This window comes from Oryctolagus cuniculus, chromosome 8 (assembly GCF_051225735.1).
Source record: "Oryctolagus cuniculus isolate XC-2025 breed Fujian yellow rabbit chromosome 8, ASM5122573v1, whole genome shotgun sequence".
Classification (NCBI taxonomy): domain Eukaryota; kingdom Metazoa; phylum Chordata; class Mammalia; order Lagomorpha; family Leporidae; genus Oryctolagus; species Oryctolagus cuniculus.
Window position 1 is genome coordinate 42,421,700 of NC_142874.1, and position 18,027 is coordinate 42,439,726.

Genomic DNA, 18,027 nt, shown 5'->3' on the forward strand with positions numbered 1-18,027 from the left:
ACAAGTCAGGTTTACAACTGTGTCTTCTAAGACACGAAAAAAATCACAGTGACCTACAGGTGGGGAGGATCAGTCCTAGCCAGATTCGTGATCAGTTTTAGGATTCTAGGTACAAGAGGCTGAAGACCTAAAGGTGGCCCCTGAATGTGTCCTGGCCCTTCTTTTCCCAAAGAGCCTTGCTGAAAAGCCCTGTTTATCCAGTTAACGAGCTTCCAAAATGATCTGTCCTCCAAGTCAATTAATGGCCTAATAAATGCCTGAATGTAGACCTCATTTACTAAAGGAAAATTATCCCCCAAACCATTCTTGGTCTTCCGAGAGCTCATTCGAAAGCATTAGGTTTATGACGGTCATTCAGAAACAAGCCAAAAAAAAAAAAAAAGTAGCTTCATTCTTATTGCCTTGTTGTTTTAAGCTGCTATTTGATGGAGAATTAGTGTTGCATGATTTATCAACTGATGGCAAAAGCAGGAAGGGGCCTCGAATATTTACTTAACGACTCAAAGCTACCGCGGCCTCAGCCACAAGGCCAGCGCTTCGGGCTGTGGACAGCCACGCTGGCGGGGATGGTGACCTGAAGCAGCACCTGCATAGTAGCTGTCCTGCAAAAGTGTGTTTCCTACAAATGGCCAGCACGACAGCCATTTCACTAAACAGGGCTCACGGTCAGCACTACACTGAGCCCTGGAGCATAGGCAGATCTGTAGTGTCACACAGTGCACAGGCCCCTTGCCCAGGCAGTGCTCCCCAGACACAGATCCAGAGCTGGAAAGCCATCCACAGCCCTTAACCTCTGAACCTGAAGGAGTGCATGGAAGTCAGCTCATGTGACCGCCACACCAAGCCAGACCAGGAGAAGAGCTCTGAGCCCTGAGGATTCCTGGCTGCTGCAGTTTAAACAGGCAGCTTGCATGTTTGTGGGTCCCGTTCTAGATTCTCTGCAAAAGATGATGCTTTCCTGGCGACACCCTGGCCCTGAGTCTTGATGGGTTGAAAATAAACAGCTACTGCCCTGCATAGAAGCCCTGCTCAGGGCCCCTCCAAGCCCTGAGTGCATCCTTGCTACACAGCCATCATCAGATCCAACCCCAGCATATCCTAGTACTTTCCGGTTCTCAACTCCTGATTCCCAGCAAGAGGAAGCAGCCAGCTAATGAGGAAAATTGCATCTCTGCTTACTCCAGCATCCCCACTGCAGAGGTGGAAAACTGCTAACAAACTCCCTAACAGTGCTTTAGGCTGAACCTAACTTGGGGTTTCTTTCAGATTTTTGAAGCGCGAGTAGGCAGTCAGCACAGCAGTTAAAATGCCCACCTTCCACACTGGAGTGCCTGGGTCAGCTCAGCTCCGGCTCCTGACTCCAGCTTCCTGCTAGGGACGACCCTGGGAGGCAGTGGCGAGCACTCGAGTAATGAGTTCCTGGTACCCATCCCATCCCCCCTCTAGCTTTGACCCTTGTGCCCCCGGAAGCTCCTGGCCTTAGCAGGCATTTGGCAAGTAAACCACCAGTTGGGGGTTTCTCTGCCTCTCACACACACACAAATAAATATTTTAAAACTTTGGTAAAAACATTTACTGACAGCCATTTTCAAAAAATCAATTTTAAGTATCCCAGTGTGCTCATATTTTGAACCACAAAACCCACTCGGTCTGGAACTTGAGATCAGACCCTGAATTATGAGTTGAGGTTAACGTGATGCTGCAGGAACCCTCGTCTCCCCTTCCCTGCGCAGGACCTGGATCTACACAGTGACGCCAGCGCAGGGCCTACCCCACAGGCTGTGCATCCACTGTTTCTTCCCTGTGTTGTCCCAGCAAGTAAGTGGCACCGCAGCTGACATGGGAGCCTGCCTGTCACACAGCAAAGGGCCCACTCTCAAACCATATGTTTAAGCATGCTGAGTTTCTTTTAAACATTTCCCCCAAATTCAACATTAAAAGATTTCTAAAGGCCTCACCTGTTTAGAGCTGGAATAGTCCACTTCACAACCATGATTTTCTTCCCACCATCACTCACCAGCTGTATGTTATCTTCATTTCTACCTAGATATGAAGGGAGCCTTCACGCCTCCAAATCTTGCAGGGTTTGCCTCTCTCCTAGTGGGAGCCCTCGGTCTCTATACCTTCTTTTGGTAAGCCAACACTCAACCAGCAGGTGAATTTTCGGACTTCATTTTTGTAAAACCATGAGCCCAATCCTCTGGAGGCAGATTGTGATGGGCTCAAAAACGGGAATCGGTTTCCAAATCCCAGTGGGCAGCTTGGGAGGGCCAGCGTGTGAGCTTGCTACTAGCACCCTGCCATGGGAGGTCCCATGTGCTGCCTTCACCCCAGATACCATCTCTGCTGCCTGCCTTTAAAGCAGGGTGACTTCAGCACCTACTCAGGGGGGAAACATTTATTTATTTATCTTTTATTATACATATATAAAAGGCGAAAACCAAGCTCTTTCCCAAAGGCCACCTTCTACAAAGGGGATGTGGTATTCTGTAATAAAAGAAAGGCATTGCAGAGAGCCCAATACCATCAGCAAATAATGGATAGAGTTGCAAATCAAACCCAACAGCTAAAGAATACAGCTTCTAGATGTGGCTTTAGCATTTTGTGACCTGGTAAAGTCCAAACAGGATAAATATTTGTGCAAAATAAAGAGGATAATAAATTACAGCTTAAATCCCATCTCTGTATACCTTGGGTTCTAATGGACTCCAGCAGCAGGCCAGATGGCCAGGCCACCTACATCCTCACCTCTGCACTACAGCTGGGCAAACCACAGCTCGAGACAAACCCATCTGAAGTCAGACATAAACCTCGAATAGGTACCTTGGTTTCCTGCAGGCTGGCTCCTAAGGGCTCCCTCAGCTCACGCCAGGTCTCCTGGCGCCTTCACTCCACGGGCTGGCTTTCAATCTGTCTCAGGACAAAGCCCCTTCGAGAGCCCTGGAACATAAAAGGGCTGCTGGCCTCTGCAGTGTCTCAGAGGTGAGCCTCCATTCCCCTCTGCACCAAGGCCCCGACTGATGCCAGACCCGTGCTCCTGAGGCAGGAGCATCAGACCTACGGCTGCCCTTGGGGCTCAGCAGGGACACCCAGGAGAGAGCCAGGGGGCGGGGGGAGACAGGCTTTCCAACTGCCTGCAAACACACGGGCCCCTCCACCTCTCTTGCCTCGCGCCTGCACCACAGGGCCCAAACAGCAGAGTGGGCTCTCATCTCCACACACACATTTTTGGGTCTTATTTTTAGTGCACAGTTTTGCTGTGCGTTTCCCCTCTTGGTGGTGGTTTAAGGCAGCCGTGGCTCTAAACATAATTATGCCTCTCGGAGCGGGCTGAGCAGCAGCAGAGGCACTAATGCATCACGTTGGGGCCTCTAATGAAGCCCATTACTCAGAAGGCAGCGTCTCCGTCTCCGGGCGGAGGGAGGTGGCAGCAGGCACTTGGCTCTGCAGGGCTCCCTATGCCCTCTGCATTTACATCCCAGCTGCCTGGCTCCTGTTTCTGCACAGAGCGGAGCACAACACCTTAGCAGAAGCAAACAATTCAAAGTAACTACTGGTGTTTGGACAGGGTGCTTTTAGCTCACCTCCCCCACTCCGTGCATTCCCTGAACAACGCACCGTGAGAGAGCTCCACAAGCTCGTGTCTGATTTCTTAAAACACTAAAAATTAATGAAGGTTGCTTTTTTGCAAAGTACATGATTCCACACTTTCTTCATCTGATCCAGCACCCGAAACCCAAAGTAACAGTTTGCATAGGTAAACGTCATCTTGTGCACATCTCACTGAGATAAGGCTACCTCCAGAGTGTGGGTGGCGGTGTGAGAGAAATGTCTCCAGCACCCAGGATTCCCTGCATTCCAGCACGCTCCTGCTGCATCTCCTGCTGCATCTGACTTCCCAGGCAGAGCACGGAGGCCACTGGGTTTCCCCACCCCATAAGGCAACACGTGTTGGGTAGCACACACGCAGAAGTCGCTTTCAGAAGGACCTGCACTACGTTGTGCTTGTTTGAGGGGGGCTCCAGCATTAGTCTTCCCTATTACAAAGTGGACGCCAAAACACAGAAGGCAGCAGGAGCTGGTGTGTCCCCGCAGGGGTGAGCCCCCTCCGGCACAGCGGGGCACTCAGAAATCCTGCACCCCAGTATTTGCCTGGTGTGAGCTGAGCGAGTGAATCGTAACTGGACAACGTGAGGAGGAAGAGCTGCACTTACGAAACCTGCCAAGGCCACAAGCGGCTTATGGGGTACACAGTCTGCGTAAGGTAAGGTGGGAAGACCACCCAGGGAGAGGGGAGACACTTGGAAAATGCCCCTCCCACAATCAAGTATTGCCAGGAAACATCAAAGTAGAAAGTTTTGTAAGCAGCTTCGCATTTAACATTCAGTCCAGACGCTAAAACCTTATAAAACAAGAATGTCTATTTTAAAAAACAAAGCAGCTACCAGTAGGAGTCCTCGAAGTCCCCCAGGGGCCTGCAGCACAGAATGGAGTGCTCCTGGGCCAAGGCGGCCAGCTCCTTCAGGAACTCGGGGAAGAGGGCTGCTGCCAGCATGGGGTTCCTCACTGCCAGGGGCAGGTGCGGGGGCGCCCCGGCCACCTTGGCTCTGTTTGTCAGGAAGGGCTGGAGCACTCTCGGAGGGCCATCCAACAGGGTCTTGCCACTTCCTGTCCTGGAAGCTTCCTGAATGGAATCTGAAACCAGAAAGAAGACTGTCACGATAACCCTCCATGGCCCTCGTACCACCCCGAGGCGACTTGTGTAGGCCTGTGTGTTTGGGAGGCAGTGGGCTTGGTGCACACACGGCCGCAAGTGTTCCGGTTCCCACGTGTTTGCCAGAAGGTGAAGACCCAGCTCACCAGGATGCCTCTTTGGGGACGCCCTGTGCATGGGGGAGCTCCCACAGGGGGGCTGCGTTCAACCAGCCTCGGAGGCTGCTGGTGCTCCGGTGTCTGCTGGCTGGGCCCCCCAGCCTTTCACGGAAAGGATGGGGAGAGTCTTTGTGAGGAAGAGAAACAATGGAGAGGAACTAGGGGCCTGCAGTACTAGACTAAGAACTTCCTGCCACCATGGGGAAGCCACGGGCACGTGGTGGCGACATGTGGCTCAGGAGCCCACGTCTAAGAGGGCACCCAGGGTTCCCCGGCTCAGCGTCAGGTCTAAGGGGAGGCGAGGCCACACTGTATGAAACATGTTCAAGTGATCTACATTTCTTATCAAGTCAGTTTTACTAATTAAAACGGTCCAACTCCCCTGCCTAATTCCTGAGCACCCCAAGCCCTTATATATTTGTAGGAATTACATATGCCTTCTTCTGCCCCCTCCCCAAACAGTCTCATTACTCCTAAATCACCATATTCAAGCTCTTCATTATTTTGGCTGCTTTTTAAAATTCAGTCCCATTTTTCAACACCCTTCGCAGAGTGTTACTTAACTACAGTACTAAAAATTCTTGACATTTATAGTACTTTCCACATCTCACTACTATAGTCTTTAGTGTAAAAAAAAAAATCCTCCACTTTACTGCTTTAAATATCCTTTTAGATTAAAGCTCATCACATCCATAAAGAACTGGGGAAGTTGTTAGGAATCTGTCTGCCATCACCTTTCCACAGAAACAGAGCACGCGCCCACAGCGGGGGGAGGACGTGCCACCAACTCGGAGGCCATGCCCAGCCTGGCCCTCGGGCATTGTGGTTCTCCAAAAGGCCCAGCTAAGCGCAGGAAGGAAGCCAGCCGGGAGACACAGGTGAGAAGCGGGCCGCCCGTGGGTGCTATTCCCACACCAACCAGCACGGTTCGCGCAGGTTCCTCGGCCTGGAATTCCTCCCCTCGTCTCTGCTGGCCTGCAGCCGAGCCGCCAGCGACCCCGGCACAGCTGTGAGGGGCACAGCTTGCTGAGGAACTGCGGGCAGGTCGCCTCCCCTCTTTCATCTCAGCAAGTCAAAAGCCCATCCAGTTAAGAAGGGAAAAGCAGATGGCAGCTGTCACAGACACAGGGGCCGCTGACCCCTGACCTCATGAGCACCCCAGGCCCTGGCCTGGCAGCCCTTCCCTGTCCCAGATCCCAGTGGAGTCACTGCATTTTCCACGGACTTGCTGGTCCTTCACATGCAAAGATTCCAATTTTGGGGGCACCAAAATAAATTTATCCTTTAATTCCATTTCCCAGGGGCTTTCTGAAGTCCCTTTACATAATGTCTGTTTCCTTTTCTGTAAAGAGGGGATAAAGAGCCACCTGACCTCATTTCTAGAACCAGATCTGTTAAAGCAGTCTGGACAGCGACCAGGAAGCGTTATTCTGTGGTTTGGGAAGTACTCGAGGGGAAGAAGAAGAGCCTGGCCCCTCGCAAGCAGCAGTGCCACCGGGGATCAGGTGGCAGCTGGCACGAGCACATGCACTGTGACTGCCCGGCTGGCACTGCAGGAGGCTCGTCCTCCCACCCCACCCGGCTTCCAGGAGGTGAAGGGAAGGCAGGGCCTGCGGGATGGGGCAGCTCGGGCTGCAGGCACCTGAATTACACCCTTCCTAACTGGGTTCAACAAGAAGAAGCAGGGAGGAAAGAGAAGTGAACGTCAGAATTAGCAATGGTTTGGAAATGATGCCCTGGGTATAAAAGGGGGCAACACAAGGTTTTTAAAACTAACACTGAGGGGCTGGCACTGTGGTGCAGCGGGTTTAACCTGGTCTGCTGCACTGGCATCCCATATGGGCTCTGGTTTGAGTCCCAGCCTGCTTCACTTATTTATTTATTTATTTATTTATTTATTTATTGACAGGCAGAGTGGACAGTGAGAGAGAGAGACAGAGAGAAAGGTCTCCCTTTTTGCCGTTGGTTCACCCTCCAATGGCCGCCACGGCCGGCGCGCTGCAGCCAGCACACCGCGCTGATCCGAAGGCAGGAGCAAGGTGCTTCTCCTGGTCTCCCATGGGGTGCAGGGCCCAAGGACTTGGGCCATCCTCCACTGCACTCCCGGGCCACAGCAGAGAGCTGGCCTGGAAGAGGGGCAACCGGGACAGAATCCGGCGCCCCGACCGGGACTAGAACCCGGTGTGCTGGCGCTGCAAGGCGGAGGATTAGCCTAGTCAGCCGCAGCGCCGGGCCTCCACTTCACTTCTGATCCAGCTCCCTGCTAACGTGCCTGGGAAGTCAGTAGAATATGGCCCAAGTCCTTGGGCCCCTGCATCCATGTGGGAGACCCAGAGGAAGCTCCTGGCTCCTGGCTTCAGATCAGCTCAGTTCCAGCCACTGTGGCCATTTGGGGAGTGAACCAGCAGATGGAAGACTTCTCTCTCTCTGTCTCTACCTCTCTCTCTAACTCTTTCAAATAAATAAAACAAATCTTAAAAAAAAAATAATACTAGGACGATTCAAGAACTTAGGAGAATAAAATTTGATGCATTCACACACACACAAATCCCCAGCAGTGCTGCTAAAATCGGCCTACATCACAATCCCCCATGTGACCAGGTGAGAACAGAGCTCCCAGCTCTGGCTCATTCAAAGACCTCTGTGTCACAGTAAGTGCTTTGGAAGGAGCTATGTACAAGGGGACTGAGAACTTGCTCACTCTGTGATTTTAGAGGTCGTTAAAGATGGGGGAAGGGTATCACTTTGCTAACACCTCCTTAGGGTCAACCTTATTAGAACATGAATGCAAAATACCCAATTAATAGGGAAGTCTTGGGTCCCAGGAGAGCTTCCTACAGGTACCCTGAATGTCACAGGACTTAAAAACTATCGATCCTAGCTGACAACCAACAACCATATGCAGAGAGAACCAGTTCCTCTGGGCACATATGTTGCAGCCATGGCCACCAGACAGCCTGAAGCCAGGACAATGCCCAAGGCCTGAGTGACTCCACACTCCCCACCCTGAACGTGCTGGTTTGGGTTCAACACACCACCCTGTCCAGGCTGGTCAATGCGTGTGCACTGATCTCAACGACCCAGCAGGACAGTCTCCGTACTTGGGCTTCAGCATCCTGGCTGACTTCCCTGGCCTCCACTTCCACTTCCGTACATGAAGTGAAGTCAGGGGTACCCTTCTTGCCCAATTCTCAAGACTGTTTGACACCAAAAATGGACTACCAGAGAAAGCACTTAACAGACTATAAAATGAAAAAGAACAAACCCAGAGTACAATATAAGGATACATAAGGCACCTTCTGTCTGGTAGACTGCAAAAGGGGCCACAATTCCCGAAACCACTCCCATGAGATGTGGGGCTTTTGTTCCATTCTTGAATCTGTGCTGGCCCTGTGACTTGTTTAGGCTGACAGAATATAGCAGAACTTACCATAAAGGAGTGCTCTCGGCTGCAAAAGATTTTCTGTTACGGCTCTCACTCTTGGTACCCTAGAGCTATGATGCTGATAAGCTTGGGCTACCTAGCAGACTGGAAGAAACACCCCCATTACTCCAGCCAGCAGCCACAGTGAGGCCGTCGCAGACACCCAGCCACCCTGACAGCAGGAACACAAGCAAGGCCAGGCAAAATCAGCCAAGCCCAGCCCAGATCAGCAGCCCCCAGATAATCACAACTGGCTGTGTGTGAGCCATTGGGTTTTTCAGCAGTTTGTTAGGCACAAATGCTAAGTGATGGAGCCCCTCTCGCAGGGTGGGTTATGTAAGCATCTTCCCTATTCAGGAGGAACACAGCTCACAGAACAATCACCCATGTGGCTAACAGAGGCCACGAGGGGCCTGAAGCCCACCTTACCACCAAGATGTGGAAGCTTCTCTCCCTCCATGGCTGACTGTGCCTGCTGTTCTCCAGGTCCAACAGCTGGAAGCCAAACCCACCTCCACAAGTGCACATGGCCCACCCTTCTTTCAGAATCAGTCCTGTCATACCCAAAGGCTCAGCACAGCCAGAACTCTGGCTCCAGTCAGAGAGAACCCGAGACCCTGAGGACAACTCCTTCACTGAGAAGTGGAGAACAGGGGGGCCCCGGGAGGTCATGTGACCAAGATCACATGGCTACAAAGGGGCAGAACCCCACCTTGGGCTTCCTTTAAAGGTCTGGAAATTGTGCCGAGTTACATTGCTGCCTCTTACTCCCAGTCTTGCTTCTGACCCCCTGCCTTTGGCTCAGGACTGAGAGCCCTGCTCTTTCCATTGCACAGCCGCCATGTGAAGCCTGACTTGTCCACAAGAAAATAAGGGAAACCCAGTGTGACGTGGAGCAGTCCTGGTTTGTACTCACCAGCACCTAAGACACAGCGGAGAGCAGTCATCTCATCTGTCCAGCCAGAGCTTAACCCAGGCAGAGCAGCGGTGCTCCCCAGGCCCGGCCCGGAAGCAGGCCTGATTTCAGCACCCACCCGCCTCCTTCTCTCGGCTTTGCCAAGGCCCCCGCCCAGCCCTGCTTCTTCAGCTGATAGAAAAGGCACTCACAGAAACTTCAGACTGAGCATAAACCTCCCTTCTCCTAGTCCAAATGGTTTTTCCTAACCTCACAGAGCCCTGAAGCACATTTATTTCTGGCCCAAGGGCCTCTGAAAACATAATAAAGAGAACAGATGCCCTCCTCAGGACAGGACTGGCCAAAAAATGGCTCCAGGAGTGCACAAAATGCCTCTCCCTGGCCCATATGTGCTGTGTGATTTATTCCAGCCTGACAACACCCCACACAGCGCGCCTTCCCCGAAGCGCTCTCAGCGAGGAGAACAAACGCCTGCTGGCTCCTCTGAAGGGGGAACGGGCCGGGCGCGGGCCAGGCAGGCCTTTTTTCAGGCTTAGCAACATGAAGAGGAGGCTCCTCCTCGTTGTGTAAAAATAAATCAACCTTCAGATGCTTCTCTGGCCCAGGAGCTGACACAGCCTCTGCAGACACACACCAACTCGCGGGGAAATGGAGGCACAGCTTACGGAGAGGTGAGACACCAGGAGAGCCGGCTGACCTTTGGTTAGTGCTTCTGGGGTCAGATCCGACATGTCCACTCGGAAGAGCAGGTATTGCTGGGCTTGCAGGAGGAGTCCTGGGAAGTCTCTCTCCACAGAAGCGAACTGTTCAATCTTGTTTTTCACAGATGCAAGGACCTGTCAAAACCAACATGCAGGATGCCAGTGGCCTCACAGTGCTGTTCCACCCTCAGTCATCACTGCCCCTTTCAGGCACAGCCCTCATTACTGGACCTATTATGAAATTAGGCATTTGCTCATTTTTAACTGCCTGGGTGTTCTTGGTAGGGCACCCTCCTCACAACATCAAATAAATGAAGCTTTCCAGTTTGTCCAAAATAATCTACACCGCTAGCTTCACAGGATAGGGACAGAAAGCAAATGGAGTAAGACAGAGAGCCTCTGAGCAAAAACCAAATCGTGAGGGGAAAGGAACAAACAAGGCCCAGCCAATCAGCACCCACAAAAACAGCAGGTAAGGCCGTGGCCACAGCTGACGGACGTACCTGGTAGAGCGAGCGGACGCTTGGCTGGAAGACCATGTTGGTGTTGAGCAGAAAGGAGCGGAGGAGCGGCTGGGGGTAGCTGGCCAGCTGAGTAATGATCCCGATGAGCAGCAAATTAACATGCAGAGAGTTCTCCAGCATGTTCTCCAGCTTTGACAGGACCACGCTGATGAATGGACCTGCAGGAAGACGCAAGGCCTCAGCGCTGGCTGGGCACGTGGGGACACCTCTCTTCAACACCTGCACACGGGCTCAGCAGGTGCAAACCCAGACTGACACTTGTGGCCAAGGCTTCTCCTGCCTCCGGCCAAATCAAAAACAAAACACCACCACCATAAAGAGAAGACAGGGTGAGGTGGGGGGAGGGCTGACATTTTGACTCCATGGGTAGTTTTAACACTTTGAAAATGATCACAGACCTTTAGGGGGGGAAATAAACAGACATCAAATAATTTAATCTTCAAAAATTAAAATCTTTTCTATGCTGTTTCTCTATTTCTTGCGGGCTGCCAATGTCCGCAACAGATATTTATCACCTTACGATGCTGTGGACTGTAGGTTTCCTACAAACTTTAGATGCCATTAAAAGTTTTGGTGACAAAAGAACCTTTGTGTTACTAATAATAATAATAAAAATACCAAGCAAATACAAACTATATTTACCAAAAAGCAACAGTGTGGACAGAGACTATCCTGAACAAGCACCCTAAGAAAGACTCTGCTTCATCAAGTGTCATAAGTCATAAGACATAAGATATAAAAAAAAAAAGGAAAAAGAGAAAGGCATGGGGGTGAATGAGGACCGGGGCTATCACCTTGGTAGCCCTGGTAACTCGGCAGCCAATCTTTGATTTTCAGATGAGAGTCAGCGAGAGAAGAAATACAGTCTGATGTGTCACAGATTTCTTAAAAAAGAAAATCCCTAAGAATACAAGAGCAGTTCATAAAAAGATTAGGCAAAAGGACCTTCTACTGCTTTGGATCGCTAGAAAACAACAGGTGCTTGATGTTACAGGTCACAGAGGTAGAGAAAAAAAAAAAAAAGAAAGAAAGAAACTTGGTATTAATAAGACTACTTGAGGCCGGCGCCGCGGCTGACTAGGCTAATCCTCCGCCTTGCAGCGCCGGCACACCGGGTTCTAGTCCCGGTCGGGGCGCCGAGTTCTGTCCCGGTTGCCCCTCTTCCAGGCCAGCTCTCTGCTGTGGCCTGGGAGTGCAGTGGAGGATGGCCCAAGTGCTTGGGCCCTGCACCCCATGGGAGACCAGGAGAAGCACCTGGCTCCTGCCATCGGATCAGCGCGGTGCGCCGGCCGGGGCGGCCATTGGAGGGCGAACCAACGGCAAAAGGAAGACCTTTCTCTCTGTCTCTCTCTCTCCTCTCTCTCTCACTGTCCACTCTGCCTGTCAAAAAAAAAAAAAAAAAAAAAAAAAAAACACACACACAAAGATGCTTTTAAATTTTTACCATACAATGGACCCAATAAGCAAAATCAATGAGATCTTGGTATTTCCCCAGTGGAGCTATGGATGATGCCACCAAACGATGCACATGCATGACAAAAGCACATGACACTGGGTAAGCAACTGTGCCTTATGAACACTTCCCCAACGTCAGGAGCTTAACATAAACAGACTTCATCACTCACAGGCACAAAATCCTCTGCAAGGAAACAAAGCTGCCTATGAGACACAGGAACACCACACCTAATCCCTTCACCCACGCAGGTGAGAAGCAGGCTTAAGTGCAGGATTCCTGTCTTCATGAAGACAAAAAGGCAGAGGCACCCCTGCCTCCTGTGTGGCATTTAGCCTCGGCTTCCAGTCCCTGGGATGTGAGGCGGAGCTGCTCTGACACTTCCATGAACTACAAACAGGGAGCCCCTGGCGAACCTCACAAAACAACTGGGAGAGTTTGCCAAACACATCCAGAAACTCTGGACTGGAGCCACAGATTGAAAGTGAAAAAATGCATTTTCCTTGAAGAACCCCAGAAATGTCCCTGGTGATTCTTTTTTTTTTTCTTATAGAAACCTTTTATGCAATAAATATAAATTTTGAAAGTACAACTTTTGGATTATAGCGGTTCTTCCCCCCATAACTACCCTCCCACTCCTAAACCATCCCATCTCCTACTCTCTCTCCCATCCCATTCTTCATTAAGATTCATTTTGAATTATCTTTATATACAGAAGATCAACTTAGTATATACTAAGTAAAGATGTCAACAGTTTGCACCTACACAGATACACAATATATAAAGTACTGTTTGCATTCTAGTTTTACCATTAATTCTCATAGTAAAACACATTAAGGACAGAGGTCCTATGTGGGGAGCAAGTGCACAGTGACTACTGTTGTTGATTTAACAATTGACACTCTTATTTATGACGTCAGTAATCACCTGAGGCTCTTGTAATGAGCTGCCAAGGCTATGGAAGCCTCTTGAGTTCACAAACTCCAACCTTATTTAGACAAGGCCATAATCAAAGTGGAAGTTCTCTCCTCCCTTCAGAGAAAGTACCTCCTTCTTTGATGGCCCGTTCTTTCCACCAGGATCTCACTTACAGAGATCTTTCATTTAGGGCATTTTTTGCCACAGTGTCTTGGCTTTCCATGCCTGAAATACTCTTATGGGCTTTTTAGCCAGATCGAAATGCCTGAAGGGCTGATTCTGAGGCCAGAGTGCTATTTAAGGTATCTGTGATTCTATGAGTCTGCTGTGTATCCAGCTTCTCATGTTGGCGCATTCTCTACCTTTTAATTCTATCAATTATTTTTAGCAGACACTGGTCTTATTTATTTGATCCCTTTGACATTTAATCCTATCTTTATGATCAATTATGAACTTAAACTGATCACTTAACTAGTAAGATGGCATTGGTACCTGACTGGTGACTCTTCTTAAGGCATCAGAGCACAAGTCTGGCTTCTAAGTTACATGGACAAGTATGAGGCTGCTGTCCTTACCCTGGTCAACCTGGGACCCAGTCTTCCCCCAGGGCCTCTCACCTGTTTCCTGTCGTGGCTCAGAATCTGTGTCCTTCCAGATGCAGCAAAAACAAGTTGGTGAACTCATGTTTAGTTGGGTAGAGTCCTATGTCAACCACATGCCCCTAACGTGATCCCTCAAAGTCCCGTCCCTGGGCCCAGACTATAGGTGTGTTCACCGGACCACCCTATGGCCATGAGAACTGTTGACCATGCAGTGTCCAAGGGAGATGATCCCTGTTCAGTCTATCATGACTGCAATATGGTGGGGAAAGACAACTTGAACCCCACATCCCACAGAGAGACAGACTATATCATCACTGTCTAACTTGGCTGGACAAATACGAGGTCAAGCCAAAAGGCTGCCATTATAACCAACCAATGGTGTTAATTATAATTTCTAAAGTATGTGCAGTAAGTAAAATATCTTTTTCCAATCCCTATTTTACTCTTAGTTGATTTCCAGTACTTTAAAAAAAGAAAACTACTTAGCAAGAAGCAGTTGCTAGGGGAAACTGGTGAGCAGCCAAAAACCAGAGAACTCAGAGATCTTGGGAGGAGTGGGGAGGGAGGCGTTTTTCCCCCCTCTTCTCCTGGGATGACAGATAAACTCCCACCCATGAAAGAGGTTTTCAGAATGAGTATCTCCAGCACCCCTCACTGTCACTCCCTGCTCTCCCTTCCAGGGCCCTGTCCCCTGCCTCAGCCAACCAGGCTCCCTCTCCCTGCATATCCCACCTCCAAGAATGGAGCTGCTGCCATCAGTTTGGTGCCTCAGCCTTGCAGATTCTACCTTGGAAACGTCTCCTGACTGTGGGCCTTCGCCTCCACCTCCCAGCACTGCCTCAGGGCAGAGTCCCATCACTGCTTGTCCTGACTCAAGAGACAGTTCTTCTATTGTAATAGAAATTAAAACTGGTAACATAAAAAAAAAAAAAACCCACAGGATAAAGAGTATAAAATGAAATAGACCTCCTTGTTGAAAGAAACCCCTGTTAACAGATTCTAATGTGTTCTTTAAAAAAGTTTTACATATATAATAACTGAATTGTTACTGCAAACATTTATCCATCCCCTCCTAGGTGGCAGCCAGTGTTGTAAGCAAGCACTTTTCATGGATCAGCTCAATGCTCAGAACCACCCCACGCAGGATGCTGACTGCAAGTACTTCCAATTGAAAGATGAGGCAGAAATGCTAAGCACAGGCAGCTAATAAACAACACAGAGTCAGAAATTTAATTCGGATCTCTGTTTCCAATGCCCTTGGCCAACACATTATCTCACCTCCTAGGGAAGCATGTGTGCACACATATATGTACACATGTATGTATATGTGTGTATCTGACATCCATGTTTATCAGTTTTTGTTTTTTAATAATTAACAACTCTGAACACCATTATGTAGCTTTCTTTTTCACTTAATACTTCCTGGGGACTGTCCCAGTTCAGCACACACACAGAGCTGTCTCAATCCATCTCTGAGGCCACAAAATACTGGATAAAGTCAGCCAGTGTCATCAGGCGGGCATTGGGGTTGTTTCCAGGGTCTCCCCCATGATAAACAATGCCACACCAAACATCCTGATCCATGTATCACGGCAAAGAAGCCACTCCTAGAAACAGCATTACAGGGTTGAAGAATGGTGCATTCTGAATTCTGATACAAAAAGAATCTCTCCCTTGTTATCAAATTCTGCCTACTGCAGTGCTCACTCCACACTGCTACTAAGGCTGGCTTTCGCAGGTCCGGTGACATCACTCCCCAACTTTACCACTGCAAGGGCTTCTTCAGTGCCAGGGGCACAAGGCCCCCATTCTTTGGCTTGGCCCACAGACACCCATTAGCTGGCACCACTGCACTATGGTTTGTTCTCCCCTCTCCCTGGCCCATGTGGTCTGTACCCCACAAGCTGTGGGGTTCCTGTGTCTTCCTCCTGCTCTTTCCTCTACCTGGACTGCTAGTGCTATCCACTGTAACCCAGGGACATCCCCTGTCGCCCTGTTGCCCCTCGTCTGGGAGGCTTTCCCACTCCCTCTGCGGAGCTGCCATCGGACGTGGCACGCAGTGACTAACGACCAGTCTCTGACTAGCAGGGCACTCACAGGTTCTTTGCTGCTGTCTCCTCTCAGAGTTTGAGAACACCTTTCATTTTGTGTCATCGGTTCCTAGCATGGGACCTGTCAAATATGAGAAATCAATAAAAGATGGCTGCATACGTGAATAATGAAATTAGGTAAACAGAATGCTTTGACGTGGCTGGAAAGCAGATTCCCGGCAGCCAAAATCGAGGTTCCCTAGAGAGAAGGAAGTTAAGCCTCACGCTACAGAGCACGCAGGTTTGGAAGCTACAAAGCACACATACACTGGAAGAGAAAAAGATGTTTCCTAAAGCTATGTGCCAGTTTCACAGGAGGAAAAAGGATGAGGTTCCAGTTATAATTACCAGTGTGCATCAAAGAACTTGCCTTATATATCAGTTTTCAAGCATATCGCATGTAAAATATTGATGTCATTTAATAAGGTGTCACATTAGCTTTTTGCTTATTTTTAGCCCTAAACTACACTTTGCCTCCTCAATTTACACAATTCCCAGGAATGAAGCTCCTTTGCAAGAGAGCCGGCGTCTTAAGAGCAACCTTCTTACCATGGAGGCCCTGATGCAATGTCCTAAGAAAGGCCTCAGTGCAAGGCGGGGATTTCGGGCTGGGTGAGAGAGAGCAAAGGGGGCGGGCCTCAGGTCCAGACTGATGGCTGCACCAGGCCGCCTCTGCCCCATCTCTGCTTAAGCTCCCCAGGCGTCCTCTCCCTCTCCCCTCCCCTTATCAGCTGGGAAATGTTGAGATTATCTAATCCCTTTTACTTCTGATTGACTGACTGATTGAATTTTAATTAAAACTTGTTCACACTGAAATGTTATCTCAACTAGCACTTCAAGCCTTTTAATTGTGGAATTAAAAGCTCTCTCCATGTTTAAATAAATCTTCAGGCATCAGTAAATACATAAAAAAATTCATGAAAAAATATTCAGGCATCAGTAAATATATGAAGGTAGAAAAGCTCCTTGAAATCACCTAAGTACACTTGGCTGGACAAGAAGGCAGCTGCTTCTGCGTGCCTGGGGTGACCCAGGAAGGAGGGAGCATGATCCCTCCTTGGCAAGCTGCTCTCTGCGCACCAGCCGAGGCTGCAGGGCTACTCAGAAGAACAGGAATCAAGAATCCCCAAAGCTCCTCCAGTCCTGAAAGGGACAAGTGGAGTGTTGAGGATGCCAAAGCCACGTGCCTTGTAGGGGCTAGAGCCAGGACCCACCCACAGCCTGATTCCACGGCTGCTGTCTGCCCCTCTGTATTGCTGTCTCCTTCCAGCACCTCTCCTTGCTACCTGAACTCTACTCAGGGGTCCAACTCCACCCTTGACCTCAATGAACCCTCTCCTCTGTGGCAATTCCCTGGCAGTACCAACTGCAGATTCAGAGTTCTCAGGTTAACCATTAATGAGGTTTTTTTTTCCTTTTTTAAATATTTATTTATTTATTTGAAACGCAGAGCAATAGAGAAAGAGAAAGGGAGGGAGGGAGGCAGAGTGGGGAGAAAGGAGGGGAGAAAGCAGGGGTCTTCCACCTGATTCACTCCCCCAAATGGCCACAGTAGCCAGTACTGGGCCAGGATGAAGCCAGGAGCCACGAGTTTCAGCAGGGTCTCCCACATGAGCGGCAGGGGAACGAGCACTTGGGCCATCATCCTTTGCCTTCCTAGGCACATTAGCAGGGATCTGGATCAGAAGTGGAACAGCCAGGATTTGAACCAGCACTTCAACACTACATATAGGCTTCACAAGCAGCAGCTTAACCCACTGTGCCATAACACCCACCCTCCTTAATGAGGTTTTCCTCCTTATTCCTTCATCAAACCCACATGTCTGGTATCTGATTCTACCCCTTTGCCTCTTACATGATTTCTACCTCTGGTTGGTAGTGTATCACTTGATACATCTGTGCATTTATGCGGGTCTGATCTACATATTTTAGATGACGGTTTTGTGATTATCTGAAACACGCTCCCAGAGAAGGTACAACAAACCCCAAGGGCCTCCAATGTGTGTATACAGCTACTATCACTCAACATGCTCTGTTTACTGTTCAGAGGCTAGGGATGGGGCGGAGAACAAATATATTCTACTCTCAAGGAGCACACGTTCTAACGAGAGAGACGGTTCAAAATTAAAACACACACACACACAGACAAGTAAGTGATAAGGAGAAAAATAAATCAGACTAAAGGAAATAAGATTATTCAAGAATGAGACAGGATTCCTGTTTGGTTTCATCAATCCTGTTTCTTTCTTTTTTTTAAAGATTTATCTATTTGAAAGGCAGTTACAGAGAGAGAGAGAGAGAGAGAGAGAGAGAGAGAGAGAGAGAGAGAGAGAGGTAGGTTTTCCATTTGTTGGTTCACTCCCCAGATGGTCACAACGGCTGGAGCTGTGCCAATCAGGAGCCAGGAGCTTCTTCTGGATCTCCCACTATGGGTGCAGGGGCCCAGCACTTGAGCCATCTTCTACTGCTTTCCCAGGCCACAGCAGAGAGCTGGATTGGAAGCGGAGCAGCCGGGACTTGAACTGGT

General features: G+C 49.6%; 1 protein-coding gene across 3 annotated transcripts in view; it reads right to left on the bottom strand.

The window, feature by feature from the left end:
- Positions 1-2,397: 2,397 nt before the first annotated feature.
- FHIP1A (FHF complex subunit HOOK interacting protein 1A) overlaps positions 2,398-18,027 on the bottom strand; it is a 290,881-nt gene continuing 275,251 nt past the window's right edge. For 2 of the 3 annotated variants that reach the window (XM_002716896.6, XM_008267334.5), the window contains 3 exons: positions 10,417-10,595; positions 9,910-10,048; positions 2,398-4,695 (listed from right to left, as the gene is read on the bottom strand). In XM_002716896.6, the coding sequence (XP_002716942.2) occupies positions 4,442-4,695; positions 9,910-10,048; positions 10,417-10,595 (572 nt within the window). In that variant the 3' untranslated portion in view covers positions 2,398-4,441. Of the gene's footprint in view, positions 4,696-9,877; positions 10,049-10,416; positions 10,596-18,027 lie in introns of all 3 variants that reach the window. The other variant, XM_017347298.4, reaches the window with a different exon arrangement.